The sequence below is a fragment of the Mesoplodon mirus genome (assembly GCF_964341445.2).
Source record: "Mesoplodon mirus genome assembly, chromosome: 13".
In the NCBI taxonomy this organism is placed as follows: domain Eukaryota; kingdom Metazoa; phylum Chordata; class Mammalia; order Artiodactyla; family Ziphiidae; genus Mesoplodon; species Mesoplodon mirus.
In genome coordinates this window covers 4,961,175-4,976,216 of record NC_138989.1, presented here as the reverse complement: position 1 = coordinate 4,976,216, position 15,042 = coordinate 4,961,175, and the positions used below count along the sequence as shown (strand labels likewise).

General features: G+C 46.4%; 1 protein-coding gene across 1 annotated transcript in view; it reads left to right on the top strand.

Moving 5' to 3' along the window:
• The window catches only part of LOC309815040 (transmembrane protein 132B), a gene marked incomplete at its 5' end in the record, with an annotated part of 393,456 nt that extends 385,643 nt beyond the window's left edge, over positions 1–7,813 (top strand). The window contains 3 exons of the mRNA XM_082641458.1: positions 2,059–2,329; positions 4,096–4,287; positions 5,933–7,813. Of these exons, the coding sequence (XP_082497584.1) occupies positions 2,059–2,329; positions 4,096–4,287; positions 5,933–7,081 (1,612 nt within the window). The 3' untranslated portion in view covers positions 7,082–7,813. The remainder of the gene's footprint in view (positions 1–2,058; positions 2,330–4,095; positions 4,288–5,932) is intronic.
• Between the last annotated feature and the right edge of the window lie 7,229 nt (positions 7,814–15,042).

Below are 15,042 nucleotides of genomic sequence, written 5' to 3'. Positions count from 1 at the left end.
AAAGAAAATATTGTTCTTAAATTCTGAGTAGATAGAGTTGTTTGTCTGAATTTGTCTTTATGAGCTGGGAGAGACTAGCAGGTATCAGAGAGCCCTTAAAGATCACCTGGCACCAAACAGAGACGTTCCCTGTGATATAATCAGGAGGATTGAAAAATAAAATGGAAGCAACCTTTCTGTGTGGCAGCCAGTGGTTTTAGTGCCACCTGGAATCATCTCACTTAAAAGCAAGGATACTTACCCCTCACTTTGGGAAACTCAAATTGCTAGGTGCTGGTGAAATTTTCTTCCTGTAACTAATAAACTAAACTCAAATTAATTTTTCCATTTTAGAGAGTGTTGAGAAAAAAGAATAATCTCATTTCTTTTACCAGTCTAGTCTGAATTAAACTCAGTCTAAGCAATCTGCCCCCAGTATGATAATTTACTTTATATACATCACTAATAGAAGACGGGAGAACCTGTGAAAGCTAGTTTTACTTTTCTAACCTTGAGGGTTAACCTTTCAGGGAGGTGGAGTGACATATCGTTAAGAAAGTGGGTTTCAGAAGTGACACGGTGCTCGTCCCAAACTGCTGATAACGAGCTCTGTGGGCCTCATATTCACTGCTCTGAGCCTTGGTTTCTTCACGTAGAAACGGGAGCATGCTTCAGGGCTGTGGTGAAGAGAAATGAAGTCCGTTATAAAAAGGGAGAGAAAGGGACTTCTCTGGTGGTCCAGTGGTTAGGGCTCCACGCTTTCACTGCCGAGGGCCTGGGTTCGATCTCTGGTTGGGGAACTGAGGTCCCACAAGCTGTGCGGTGCAGCCAAAAAGATTTTTTTTTTTAATTTTTAGAAAAAGGGAGGGGACACCAGTAGAGGGACAGCGGCCAGGCTTGGACTCCGTGTCGAGGTGACTGGTTGTGTGGCTGTGACCCAGTTGCCCCTTCTCTCTGTGCCTGGGTTTCCTCAGCAGCGAGATCAGCGCCTAGAGCACCCTGTTCCTTGGGGCCTGTGTAGATGACATGGGTCACTTGTGTGTGGCTGGCAGGTGGCACATGGCCCATTTGCATCAGCTCTTTACAGGAGCACGCAGGGCAGGACCCAACACATGCTAGGTCTAACCCAGCGCATATAAGTCTCTGCCCCTTTCTCCCCTGACCCAAGACCCATCCACCGAGGGCCACAGACCAGTCAGCAGCCATCAAACCAGGTCCTTTCATAAGGGACACGGGACAGGTGTATCTGGAGGAGAAGGTTCTGGAATGGCCGAGCCAGAGAGGGTTTCTCAGGGCGGGCGTGGGCAAGCGAGTAAGGGGACAGGAGGAAGGAGGAGAAGCCAGGACGCAGGTGCCAGACGTGGTTCAGTAGTTTCAACAGCTCTGCGGGTCGGCGGCCACTCAGATCAGGGCGCATGGGAGGTAGGAGGCTTTACCCTGATCACCTTTAGGGCCCGGAGCTCAGAGGGAGCCGCTTCTGTAGAGATGGAAGGGCCTGATCCAGGGAAGGGGCTGGATGTGGGCACTGTCCCCAGGTGATGGTTCACGAGGGCCGCCCTCAGGTGTCGTCACACCTGGCCTACATCTCCTCAAGCACACCTGCAGGGCGGTAAGGGGGGTCCTTGCCATCTCCACTCCCAAGGTGAGGTGCCCATGTGGGCGTGACTGATGGCTCAAGGCCAGTAAAGGGAGGTGGATGCAGCCTCCACACGGCTCTTCTGACCCCAGACCTCCTCTAGCCCCACTTCATCCCCGCACGGGGGATCGTGATGAAGTTGCAGGCTTCCAGAACACAGGACAGAGATGCGGCCTCTGCCTGTGTGGGGCTGGTCCCCCCTGGTGCTGGGTGGGCGTGCAGGGGCCGAGCTGGGCTTCTGTGCTCCGAGCACGTGGCAGTACACGTGGCGCTCGGTGACCACCAGACAGTGCCCGGGGAATAAACGAAGGAGCAGACGGCGGGTGACCCGATGGTGAGCGGCTCACACCAAGCAGGGCAGAGTCACGGGGAATCAGGACAAAGGGGGGCGCGAGACACCTCCCCACAGCGATGACGTTTGCTCTGCCGTGTGTGTGTCCCAGGCCTGCCAGAGACAGCGAAGACGAGGAGGACGAGGAGAAGAAGGGGAGAGGGTGCTCCCTGCAGCACCAACATGCCCTCGTGCGCGTCCTCACCCAGTTCGTGGCTGAGTCGCGCGACTCGGGTCAGCTGAGCTACATGCTGGGCCCCGACTGGCAGTTTGACGTCACTGACCTCGTGATGGATTTCATGAAGGTGGAAGAGCCAAGAATCGCTCAGTTACAGGACGGCAGGACCCTGGTGGGCCGGGAGCCGGGCATCACCACCGTGCAGGTACAGGCACCCACCCCTCGCCGCCTCCCACAATCCCGGTCTGTGTTGATAAGGGTCCAGGTAGATGCTGTCGTGCAGGGCGGTGTGCGCCTGTGTCAGAGAATCATGGGCAGTAACAGAGGGTTCGTCGGTTCTAACAATCCAGACTCAAATTATATCTTGCATTTTAGAGAGAGTTGAGAAAAAAATCTCATTTCTGTGACCAAAGCTGAATTAAACACACAGTCTAAGTAATCTTTCCCCCAATATGATAGTTTACTTTTCATGTATCACTGATAGAAGACAGTAGAACCTGTGAAAGCTAGTTTTATTTTCCTAAACTTGAGGATTAAACATTTAGCTATGTTTTACCTTAACAGTGGACAAAAAATTAAAAAATAAAATGTATTGCACTAAAATTAATAAAAAGCACTCTCCATTTTATTATAATAATAGTAAAACTATTTTCTAGCCAACATTGACAGGATAATTCTGCAGAAAGAGTGCAGCATAGTTTTTTTAATAACAAATTAAAATGTTACTGCTCAGAGCTAATTAAGTCAGATTTTAGGTTTTGCCAAAGTTAATTTTTGACAAAGCTGTACTCAACCTTATATTTTTATTACTCTTCTATTTCTGTGTAACAAATCACCGCCAGTCTCCCAACTTAAAGCACCACTAATTTATCAACTCAGAGTTCTGAAGCTTGGGAGTCCAGGTGAGCCTGGAGTACCAAGCCAAGTTTACCACAAGGCTGTGGTCAAGGTGTGGGCCAGGCTGGGCTTATGTGCGGGCTTCGGAGAAGGATTTGCTTCCCAGCTCAGGTTGCTGGCAGAATGCAGTTCCTCGCAGTGTGGGGTTGAGGACTCTGTTTCCTTGTGGACTGTCAGCCAGGGGTCATTCTCTGCTCCTAGAGGCCACCTGCCTTCCTTCTCATGGGGCCTCTCCATCACCAGATTCTCACTCTTTGAATCTCTCTGACTTTTCCTTCTTCCACCAGCCAGGGAAAGCACTCTGCCCGTGTGATTACATGGGACCCACCCGGCTAACCCAGCATAACCTCTCTATTCTAAGGCCAACTGTGCCATAGCCTATGACATAGTCGGCTGGGTGATTTCTCATCAAATTCACAGGTTTGAGAGATTAAGCAGGACCTCTTTGGCAGGACAGGTCTAGAAATTCTGCCCACTAGATATTCCTCTCCATTTGTTAGTCACCCCCGCTTGCAAGCTAGATGGTGCATTAGGAGTGGTTTCTTAGAAGGAGAATAAGATTCTCTTTCCCACTTTGCTTACCTGGTTTATCCAACGATGATGCAGCAGCCCACGCAATGGTGATTAATGGCCCATAGTGGACATCTAACTGCCCACTGAAAGGAATAAGAGCAGGGAGAGATGACCGAGCACCAATCCCTTAAAGTATTACCGCACTTCTGCCATTTTCACACCTAAATATTAGTTGTTGGAAAGATGTTACTCTTTGGTGCTTGGTACCCAGGTGGGCAATTTTTAGTGATTGCCTTTAAATTAAATCATGCGTTTTTTTTTTTGAAAATACAGTGCTGTTATTATGATGTGAATCACAGTAAAGAAAATGGACCAAGATGATATTTGTAAAACTCCTTCACTTGGAGAGCGTAATTGAACAGGGGCATAACACTGACACACACAATTTCCATACGTGCACTCATGTCGGGAAAACTGGGAGAACATGGTGGTGGAAACACCAGTTCAGGAGCTTTGAATGGTGTGAGGGGCAGAGGCTGAGGCGTCTCGCTGACCCTGCAGGTCCTGTCGCCTCTCTCTGACTCCATCCTGGCTGAGAAGACGGTGACCGTCCTGGATGACCGTGTCACCATCGTGGACCTGGGCGTGCAGCTGGTGGCCGGCTTGTCTCTTTCCCTGCAGCCCCACAGGTTGGACAAAAGAGCCGTCATTTCAACAGCAGCTGCCCGGGATGTTCTTCAAGCCCCACAGCAAGTAAGATTCCAGAATCCTTTCGTCCCTGGCCAGTTGAGACCGCGTCTCTCTCTGTCCCATCCTGCAAAAGAGATCCGTAGAGGGAGCACTCATAGCTGGGACTGGTGATTCTTGAAGCTTCTTCCTGTTTATCCAGTCTGTCCTGTCCCTGAGAAAAGTACTCAGTGGCTTAGATACATTTTCCTCGTATGTGCTTCTGATCCACCAACCACATGCCCATAGGCCACTTGCTTTAGAGCAGCCTTATCTGTTTTAGGCACAGTCCGCTGCTAGACCGTGACCAAAGGCTCACATGTTTTCCCTTTTGCCAAAGCAGGTGCCTTTTGATACAGTAAATAAGTCCCCTACATATGAACAAGTTCCGTTCCAAGAGTGTGTTCGTAAGTCCAACAAAGTTAGCCTAGGTACCCAACTAACACAATCAGCCATATAGTACTGTACCGTAATAGGGTTATAATACTTTTCACACAAATAATACATAAAAAAACAAACACAAAAAAATAAGCCTCTTTTTTTTTTTCCTTCGGTACGCGGGCCTCTCACTGTTGTGGAGCACAGGCTCCAGATGAGCAGGCTCAGCGGCCATGGCTCACGGGCCCAGCCGCTCTGCGGCATGTGGGATCTTCCCGGACCGGGCCACGAACCCATGTCCCCTGCATCGGCAGGCGGACTCTCAACCGCTGCGCCACCAGGGAAGCCCAAAATAAGACATTTTTAATCTTACAGTACAGGACCTTGAAAAGTACAGTAGTACAGTGCAACAGCTGGCATCCAGGGGCTGGCATCGAGTGAAGAGGCAAGAAGAGTTACTGACTGGAGGAGGAGAGTGGGAGGGAGATGGTAGAGTACTACTGTACCCTGTACCGTCCTGTACAGTCAAGGACACAAAAGCACAGCCACTTGTAGAGGATGCAGGCACGTGACAATGTCCGCCAGACACGAGAGCTAGTTTACGTGATTGGACATGCGCACGCACGTTCGCATCTTTGAAAGTTCACAACTTGAAGTTTCCTATGTAGGGGACTTACCGTACTCAGAAATTCCATTTCAGCTGCTTGGACAAGCATGGCTAATAGGCACCCAATCACCACTGTTGACAATTATTGCCAACTCTCAAACTCTCCCCCATCTTTAAACTTTGACCTGTCATTGATAAAGATACCAGGGCACTGTGCCTTTCAAGCCAGCTGGTCTCGTAATGCATCCTTCCTTAAGCGCTTCCAGCCAGTGCATGTTTTGCTTCATCAGCATTGGCTTCCTAATAAAGAATGTTCAAAGGGATATTCTCTTGAGCAGGCGCCTGATTAGTTGCACCTGAATGTGATTCAGATAAATTGCCTGATCTTTCAAAATGTTTTTAGAAAGGTCAAAGTCAAATTCTGTTGTCTGGCATGCAGTAAATTAATATACACTTTAATGCACTTGTTAAAGCATATTATTTGTTTCTCACATCAACTATAGCTATAGCTTAGGGCTGATGCCGGTTCCAGGCAGTGTCGAGAGCTATTCACGATGATAAAACATAGAAATCATTTTTTTCTCAGATTGTATGTTTAAATAATTAATTACATAGGAAATCACATCTACATTTGCAGGTTTGAAGGAATCTGATTATAACGTAATGCTTTGCTTTCATTTTTCTTAGGAAGCAATAGTCAGTTCTTGGATTCTTTTCAGTGACGGTTCGGTGACACCTTTAGACATTTACGATCCCAAGGATTTTTCAGTGACTGTCTCATCGTTGGATGAAATGGTGGTGTCTGTCCAGGCAAACCTTCAGTCCAAATGGCCGGTTGTCGTTGCAGAGGGGGAAGGGCAAGGGCCCTTGATTAAACTGGAAATGATGATCAGTGAGCCCTGTCAGAAGACCAAGAGGAAGAGCATTCTTGCCGTGGGTAAAGGGAACATCAAGGTCAAATTTGAAGCAAAGACTGATGAGCACCAAGGAGGCACCAACGACGTGGAGGGCGTCAGTCGGGAATATAAAGACCACCTGAGGAACAGCATAGAGCGCAAAGGAAGCCAGGAGAGAGCAGTGCGGCAGTGGTTCCAACATGGCGCCTCTGCCGGCCACGAGGAATTTACCAACAAAAGCACAACCCCGCAGTCTCCCATGGAAGGAAAGGATAAGAAGTTGCTCAAGAGTGGTGGTCCAGACGCCTTTACAAGCTTCCCCACTCAAGGGAAGTTACCGGAACCCCATAATCCGAGTGACCTTACGGTGACCTCCAGGGGCTTAACCGACTTGGAGATCGGTATGTACGCCCTGCTCTGTGTCTTCTGCCTGGCCATCTTGGTCTTCTTAATTAACTGTGTGACGTTTGCTTGGAAATACAGACACAAAAGATTCACCGTGAGTGAGCAAGGCGACATCCCGCATTCCCACGACTGGGTCTGGCTGGGGAACGACGTGGAGCTTTTGGAGAATCCGGTGGACGTGACCCTCCCGTCGGAAGAGTGCACGACCATGATCGACAGGGGGCTGCAGTGCGAGGAGAGGAACTTCCTTCTGAATGGCGGTTCCCAGAAGACTTTCCCTAGTCAGCTGCTCAGACCTTCTGACTTTGTCTATGAGAAAGACGTGAAAAACGAACCTCTGAGTTCGTCCGGCCCAAAGAGGAAGAGGGTCAAGTTTACGGCCTACACCACCATCCTCCCGGAGGACGGCGGTCCGTACACCAACTCCATTCCGTTTGACCGTGATGACGGCATCCAGTGGGTCTGCCCGGACATGGGGCTGGGGGCGTCCCAGGGCTTCAGAGAGTACATGGAGAGGCTACAGGACCAGATGTAAACTCCTTTCTCATGTCTGTATTCACCTTTATGCCTTCTGCTTTTTGAATGGTGGAGCCGTGGGTCTGATCAGCAATAGGGGATGAGTTAACAAAGCTTCGTCTGTGGAGGTCTGGCGGGATCCCTTTCGAAGCAGGCATCAGGGAGAGCAAAGGCAGCTGCGTTCGAAGCTAGGCAATGTCTCGAAATAGACCACAGGTAGGTCCTGGAGAAAGTCCAAGACCACGGTTTTATCTGCTGCCTGGTACTAGCTCAGTTCAAATATAATAAACCAGACCCCACAGACATTGTTAATCATCTCGTGGCAAAACGGCCGTGTGGAATTAGAAAAGACTCGGGTTTGATTTTTCTACTCCTAGACCTTTTAAAGCACAGTGGACATTTCTTGCCCTTGGCCTGAGGTTGGACATACATGAAAGATGCTGAATGTAGCCGTCCATATTTGTTACGAGCACTGCTCATTATTTTTATATATCTTTGCACCTGCACCTGGTTCCTTTGACCTCTGCAATTCTTTTTGAAACATGAAGACAAGCAGTTTCATTCTTTTCTCTGAAATCTGTTTGATTTACATAAGAATTTTAGTCCCTGTGATGTGCCACGTCCTGTTATTTCCTGGGTGTCTGTGCAGGATTTCAGGGTCTTTCCAGTTTTCCTCGCTGCATCCCTTAGGGGCAAAATGTCTAAGAAGCTTAGCCTCATGCCGTCCTTTCTTTCTTTTTGTTGTTGAACTTTCTTGTATCAGACGGGGATGTGGGATTTTACTTAAAATATGAATATGCTGTAAGGGAGGGCCATCTTCTTTACCGTTTTCTACGTGAAGCTTAAAAACTTTGGAGAAAAGTTGTGAACAGTGAACCTTTACTTTTATCTTCTGCTTGCGGGAGTCATGAGGACCTCTTTCCTGGGGTGCATTTCTGAGGACAAAAAAAAGTCCTCAGAATAGTTGTATTTATACTAATGCTTTGTGGTCAACACCATTTGTTATCCAAACTGAAATCAAAATCTAGAAATGATATGCAGAGAAAGGAAATTGCATAGGAAATATCTTCAGATTAAACTTTTCTTTTACCAGAACAAAACTTCTTAAAAACAGTAAATGAAATGATGTTTCAACTTAGCAACATGTAGAAATCTACCCATACAATGATTTCCACCCACCACCAAAAAAAAAAAAAAAAAAAGCCCCAAACATATATCTATCCTCAGTCATGACTCTGGCAGAGATAAAACCTATACAGGGTGTCCATTAATGGAGAACAGCAATGGGTTTACCCCCCAAATTCATAAAATAAATGACTCGTCCAGAAGCTTGAGAAGCAATTGTGATGAAAAACCATAGCTATTGGGAAATCGAAGTGGCAAGAGAGAAAAAAAATCATGATTCCTGCATAATTTTTAAATAAACAATGTTTTTCAAAGAACAGCATGCCTGGTCTCAAGCAAAGCAAGAATTTCAGATTAGGAAGCTATGACAATATTCTATTAAGATGTGCTAGCTGGAAAAACAAACACTGGATGAGTATGCCTCATTCTGACTTTTCTTGAGCCATTTGCATCTCTGAGAGGTAGAATTTTAAAGGCCCAAACAGTCAAGGACCTGCAGGAGGTGTTGAAACAGTTTCTTGACTGCTGATGGCTGTTGACTGGGCTGTTCAAAAGGGTGTGCTTCCGTGGTTCTCTTCTAGGGTGCCATGGACAGGAGTGTGACAACCAGCCTTCTCCAACCATGACACGGCAGACACAGAATTCTCCTTGTGTCTCTTGCCCACAGGACTACAATACGTTTGTAAACTGCACCTAAGTTACCAGTGATACGCTGCCTGACCTCAGAGGCTGGTGTTCAGTTGCTCTTGTGTTTAAAATGGGGCTTAAGGGGCTTCCCTGGTGGCGCAGTGGTTGAGAGTCCGCCTGCCGATGCAGGGGACATGGGTTCGTGCCCCGATCCGGGAAGATCCCACATGCCGTGGAGCAGCTGGGCCCGTGAGCCATGGCCGCGGAGCCTGCGTTCCACAACGGGAGAGGCCACAACAGCGAGAGGCCCGTGTACAGCAAAAAAATAAATAAAAAAAATAAAATAAAATAAAATAAAATGGGGCTTAGGAGTTGAAGCTGCTGAGGTTCCCCAGATCTTCCAGTTTGATGGGGGAATGAAGCCAGGAGACCCAGGCATCAGCTTCCAAAGGAGTTTGCAAAGAGATGGCTGACACCTTGTAGGAAGAGCTTCTCTGGTGGCCAGAGGAAGCTGCCTCTGCTTTTCAAAGGACTCGGCAAGGAGGTAGCTCAAAACCATCTGTGTAGGGCTGGAGAGGGATTCACCCACTCACTGAAACGTAGCTGTCCACGTGAGCCCTGCTCCTCCTATCAGATATTTTCCATTTTCTCTCCCTTTGGGTCTTGGACATTCCAGACAGGGTGGGGATGTCATTTCTGAAGCTGAGGACCCACAACTGATACAGGGGGTGAGTCTTACACACACAGCAGGCTGCCTCGCACTGGTAAAATGAGACTTCCCGTGGGTATAATTCAGGAGGGGACAAAGGAAGTTACTATTGTCACGGGGAGCCTTATTAAGGGGCATACAAGTTAGAGCATCTCCTATCGTCCGAGTGCCTGACGTGACACAGAAAGCAAACTGGGGAGAATTAGGAAGGGCCAGGTGTTTCTCTGCGGAGCCGGGAACTGACCGTGGTCCTGAAGACGCCTCTCCTGGGTAAGCTAACGTCACCCAGAGTGACGCAGGCTGCATAAACCACCTTTGCTGGTTTCTGTTGAGACCCAGTCAGTTCAAAATAAAAATCAAATGGAAGGTTTCAGGGCAGAGGTCCCTTTTGCCATACCACACACACTCCCATATATGCACACGTACATACGTATTATACCCACGTGTGTGTGTGAATAGTGAAGAATCAGAAATTCAGTTTTTTTGTGGGAATCAACATTGTCAGTTGTTCTCAGATTTGCTGTGGACACTATTCAGCTTAACAGGATGTCACTGAAGTTCTTTCTGCTCTAAATATTCCCTGCTGACTAGAAACTATGGGTTATATTGGCTTGTTTTCCAACTAGTCAATTTAAAACAAATAGGAACTATACCTCCAAAATATTTCAGCTCAAATGGGGGGGGCATGGGACCTCCCTGGTGGCACAGTGGTTAAGAATCCGCCTGCCAGTGCAGGGGAAACGGGTTCAATCCCTGGTCCTGGAAGATCCCACACGCCACAGAGCAACTAAGCCCGTGTGCCACAGCTACTGAGCCTGTGTGCCACAACTACTGAAGCCCACGTGCCACAACTACTGAAGCCCGTGCGCCTAGAGCCCGTGCTCTGCAACGAAGAGCAGTCCCCGTTCACCGGAGAAACTGAAGAAAGCCCGCGCGCAGCAATGAAGACCCAATGCAGCCAAAAAAATAAATAAAATAAAATAAAAATAAATAAAATGGGGGAATGGCGTAAATTGCTAAGCCTTGAAATATGGTTCGCTGGGGACCATGCATTTGCCTGGATTTCCCAGGTTCTTAACGGCTGAGATATCCAAAGGATAGTTGTCAATAACCTGAAAGAAACGATGTCAATAGAGTCCCTTCCTCTTCCGTGAGAATGGGATGTTCAGACTCCCCTTAAGGCAGACACCAGCAGCCTCTAGAGGGGACACAGGCTGTGAGCTCCATGAGTCACACGGAGGGCAATTCAGATGCCCCATGAGGACCAGGGGACCTACACCCGTGGAGGATGTGAGATCACTGTCTCCAGGGGCCAGACGGGCTGCTTTCCAGGCCAGCGTACAGCTATCAAGGGGCAGCTGCCACACAGAAGTCCTGGAGTTAAACCTACAGTGTTGCATTTGAGAGAAAGAAAGAAGAAAAGACACTGGAAGTTTCCCCTGGAAACTTCCGCTGAAGGACACACTGGCTAGCAGACCTCAGAATACTCTGTGTGAACCAAAAGGGAATAATTGACTTCCTGGCTGTTTTCTTTTGCACACTGGTCAGGCTGAGTTCCCAGACTCTAATCATCCTTAAACCGTAGGCAGAGTGTTCTTATTTATAAAAATTGCAGGGAAAAAATGGATTAATTTTTGTCCCTTTGCTGCATCTGTAGGTGAAGTATTTTGTACCTGGATAATTTTAAGTCTTAGGAAGTCTGCCCTTGTGTGTGTGGATCACCATTCTTGTCTCACCCTTTTAGAAGGCGTCTTCCCAGTGTTGGGATGTTGGGACCACAGTAAAGTGTCTGAGAAGATCATTCATTCCAACTCCACTGACCACGGAGGGTGGTTTCATCTGAATCTTCCCTTTACCATTGACACCCTTGTTTTTCTACTCTCGTCAACTCAAAAATGGCCTCAATTCTCCATTCTAGTCTCTGTAAATGACATGACAGATGGTTTATAAACCCACCAACCATCTCCTTCCTCAAAGTTATATTACGTGTAATGTATTGCGTGTCACCTGTTGTGTAAAGGAACAGTATGGGTGGGGGAAGAGTTACGCTAAAATATGGAGAACAGATATTTTTGTATGTAATATAGGCAATATACTGAAACACTGAAAGGTGTGTTGGAATAAATACATTTTAACATAAAAGCATGCAAAGCTATAGCTTTTAAATGTACAGACATCCTGCTCAGAAATATCTAAATTGATTATGGGAAAACATCAGAACCTGACATCGTGAAATGCACTAAATTAAAGACACAGCCTTTAGAGGGCGTGACTTCTGTTGGGATTGTTGATGGAATCTGCCAGAACATTTTGATCTTACTCTTCCTTACTTTTGGATTTTTTTCCTTTTTCTTTTTTTTTTTCCTGGAAATATCTCAGAAATAAAGTGACATCATTTTCCAGCATAAAGGTATATACTAACCACAGGGTAATTCATCCTTTTTAACATGAAAATAAACATTTAAACACTCTCCAGTGGTTTCATTATTTTATCCACATTTTTCTCTTTTACTTGCAGCATCTCTATGATTTGACTATCTTTATATGTTTTTCTTTTTAGCCAGAGATTTTAACACCTTTGACGCAGCAATAAATGGAAACCAAAAGAAAATGTTTCTTGAAAGTTGCAAATAACTTTGACCTTTGAAAAAGGTAAACTTTTCATGTGTTGTCCTAGCAGACTGGGGGACACTTCTTCCCTGATGTTTCAGAAGGAGGACTCCTGTTTTGCAGGTCCCTGCCCAGGGTCAAACCGTCTTGGACTCAGTGCTGACATGTAATGCATCAGCCCTGCCGTCTTCTCCCTTTTGGTCTCTACTTATCTGTGACTCACTCATGTGTCCGTATTTGGGGCAGGGGCTTGTGGTGCTGAGGGCCCAGAATAGTTAGAGCTCTAGACACGTAAGAAAAACACAAGAGAGTTGGAAGGCTGATGATGGCTCAGCTGAAAGTTTGCCGGGTGCCTTGCTGAGTCCCCACCGCTTGCTGTGGCTTGTATGCCCTTTCTGACGCTGCCAGCATCATCTTTGGCATTTTGGCAAATGGCACTCCTTGTTATCAGGATGAAAAGGGCTGTCTCTGTGGCAGTAACTTGACATGTCATAATAAATGCCCCACCCCAAGCCTGATCTTTCACTGGGCCCTCCAGACATCATATGAGGAAGTGAGTGTCAACCTAGGAATTGGCCTTGTGAAGTGAAATCTGCAGAGTGACAGGCTTCAGATGAGCCCACATGCTCTCCCAGTTTCCACACATACCCTCATCGGCAGGATTTCCCACGCTTTGGGTGATTGTTTCCCACTAACGGCTTCTTCTTCTTCCTGGAATGCAGGAGGACGGAGCCACAGACCCCGAAGGCTCTCCCCAGATCTCAGCGTGCATGTAGGCAGTTTAGTACAGTTGGTTTCTGAAAGAGAGGGAGAAAAGAAAGTTTGAAAGGAGGCTTGTAAAAAGGTGAACCCTTTAGATTTAGACTTCTGTGTGTGCAAAACGCAAACACTGTACTGCCAACTTTTTGATAAATGCCTGTTGGTTTCTTTATGGTTTTATACAATTTAGATCAGTTACAGAGGTAGTTTCTTTATTGGTTTACATAATTTAGGTCACTTACGGAGGATTTTTGTTGTTTGCTTTAAACATTTTTTTTTAAACACAAAAAAGTGCAGAAACATTCTAACCCGTTACAGTGTTTGGAGCCTTTTCTACGAGTCAAGATGGCAGGACACAATCACTTTCCAGGTGGGAAGTAACAATCCAAGTCTGATAGAGAAATTATGCTGCCTGTCCAAGAAAGCAGCCATGCCATCAACTGACAAACTGGACAGTCTTCCCACTTCATGGGATGCCTTTATAATTTCTTTGGCTCTGGGTCAGTTGTTCTGATGAAACCTTTACTTTTATCTTGAGGACTGCAATTTCTTTAGATGCTGCAGCGACTGAGGTCAGTTTATACATCTGTGCGGCCCATTGGAATAAAGCACTTTACAAGCAGAGGGATGGATATTGCTTTGGGATTCAGGGTCCACGTGATGTTGACTTTTCCACCCCCTAGACAACATCACTTCTCTAAGATGGCTTAAATCACTTCTGACCTGAAGCTTCTTTCTTTACTTCAATTGCTCAAAGAACATGAACAATGTTTTATTTTTCCATGATAAGGTTGGAGCTGAAATAATCTGCTATTTTATTGTTACCTCTTTCTTACAGGAATCTGAGTCACTGAATGAAATAACCCAAAAGGCCAGTGTAGACACTTCCCCTTTGATATAGTTTTTTCACTTAGAGATGCTTCCTTAGACAGTGTGCCTTTTCCCCCCCTGTTGTAATCACTGTAGGATCTCCATTTAACCCATGTATAATTCCCATATAGTATGCTTTATTCCCATAAATATTTTAGCCTGACAAGGGTCACACGCCGGGCATTGTTAAGCACACCCTTCCAGGTTTTCAATGCTTTAACTTACTATTCTGGTTGGTTGTAATGCCACTTGGTGCATCTGAAAATTTGCATCAATCTGCTACCATATCAGTTACTCCGGAGCAATGAATTGTTCAGTACCACCAGCTTATGTGCCCAAAAATGCCAGGACTGGCAGACGGAGGGACCCAAGTACTTCCTCTGGGCACAGACCACGAAGCAAGTGATTCCCTCTTTCTGTAGTTGTCTTCCACTGGGAGCCTTTTTCTGGACTTCTAGCAAGGGCATCAATTTAAAACCCAACGTGAATTCCAAGAACAAACCCATTTCCCGAGCCCCATGACAGTTGGTGTTCTAGGTACATCACTGCAGGTTTAAGCAAACGCCCAAACTATGAAAGACAGGGGCTGAGAGTGGAGAATGAAATAATAAGCAACTGATCAAAGTCAGGAAAAAAGAAGTAGCTCTGCCACTCCCTGGCACACAATGAATATTACACAGCAGATCTGTTCTCTTGCAGGGAGTCACATGTGTCTCCCCATGGCAAACAATTTTTCCAATGCTGCTTACCTGTAACACGTGTCTGAAGGGCATGCTGTTTGCTGACGATTTAAATCTGTATCCTCAGCCATCAGTTCCCAGCCCCAGACTCTTCTCGGGTGGATCCCATCTGGGCTGCAAAATTCAGAGAGTGACCAAACCCACATCACCCAGCCAGTTCTGAATTTTGGGTGGCCACAAACACAGTGGGAACAAATTCTGTCTGGCGTTTGAAAAAAAAAACAAGGGTGTGATCTATCTCCGTTCTTCTGAGTTGGATTCTTATTCTCTGGTAAACACCAGCTATTATAAACAGAGCATGCTGTTACAACATTGTGCTTCTCTATACTTTTTTGGTTGTATAATGAACCCATCTCATACTACCTACAGCTTTCAGTATGATTGATCTGTTGTATCTGTCCCACAGTATATTTAACCTATCTGTAAAGGCACTTCCAAACATTTTGAAAATGAAGAAATAAAATGTGTTGGATGATTCCTTGTCATAGTAAAACAATCAATGGGTAAGTTCTAGGAAATTATCTCATCCTCTAATAGTTG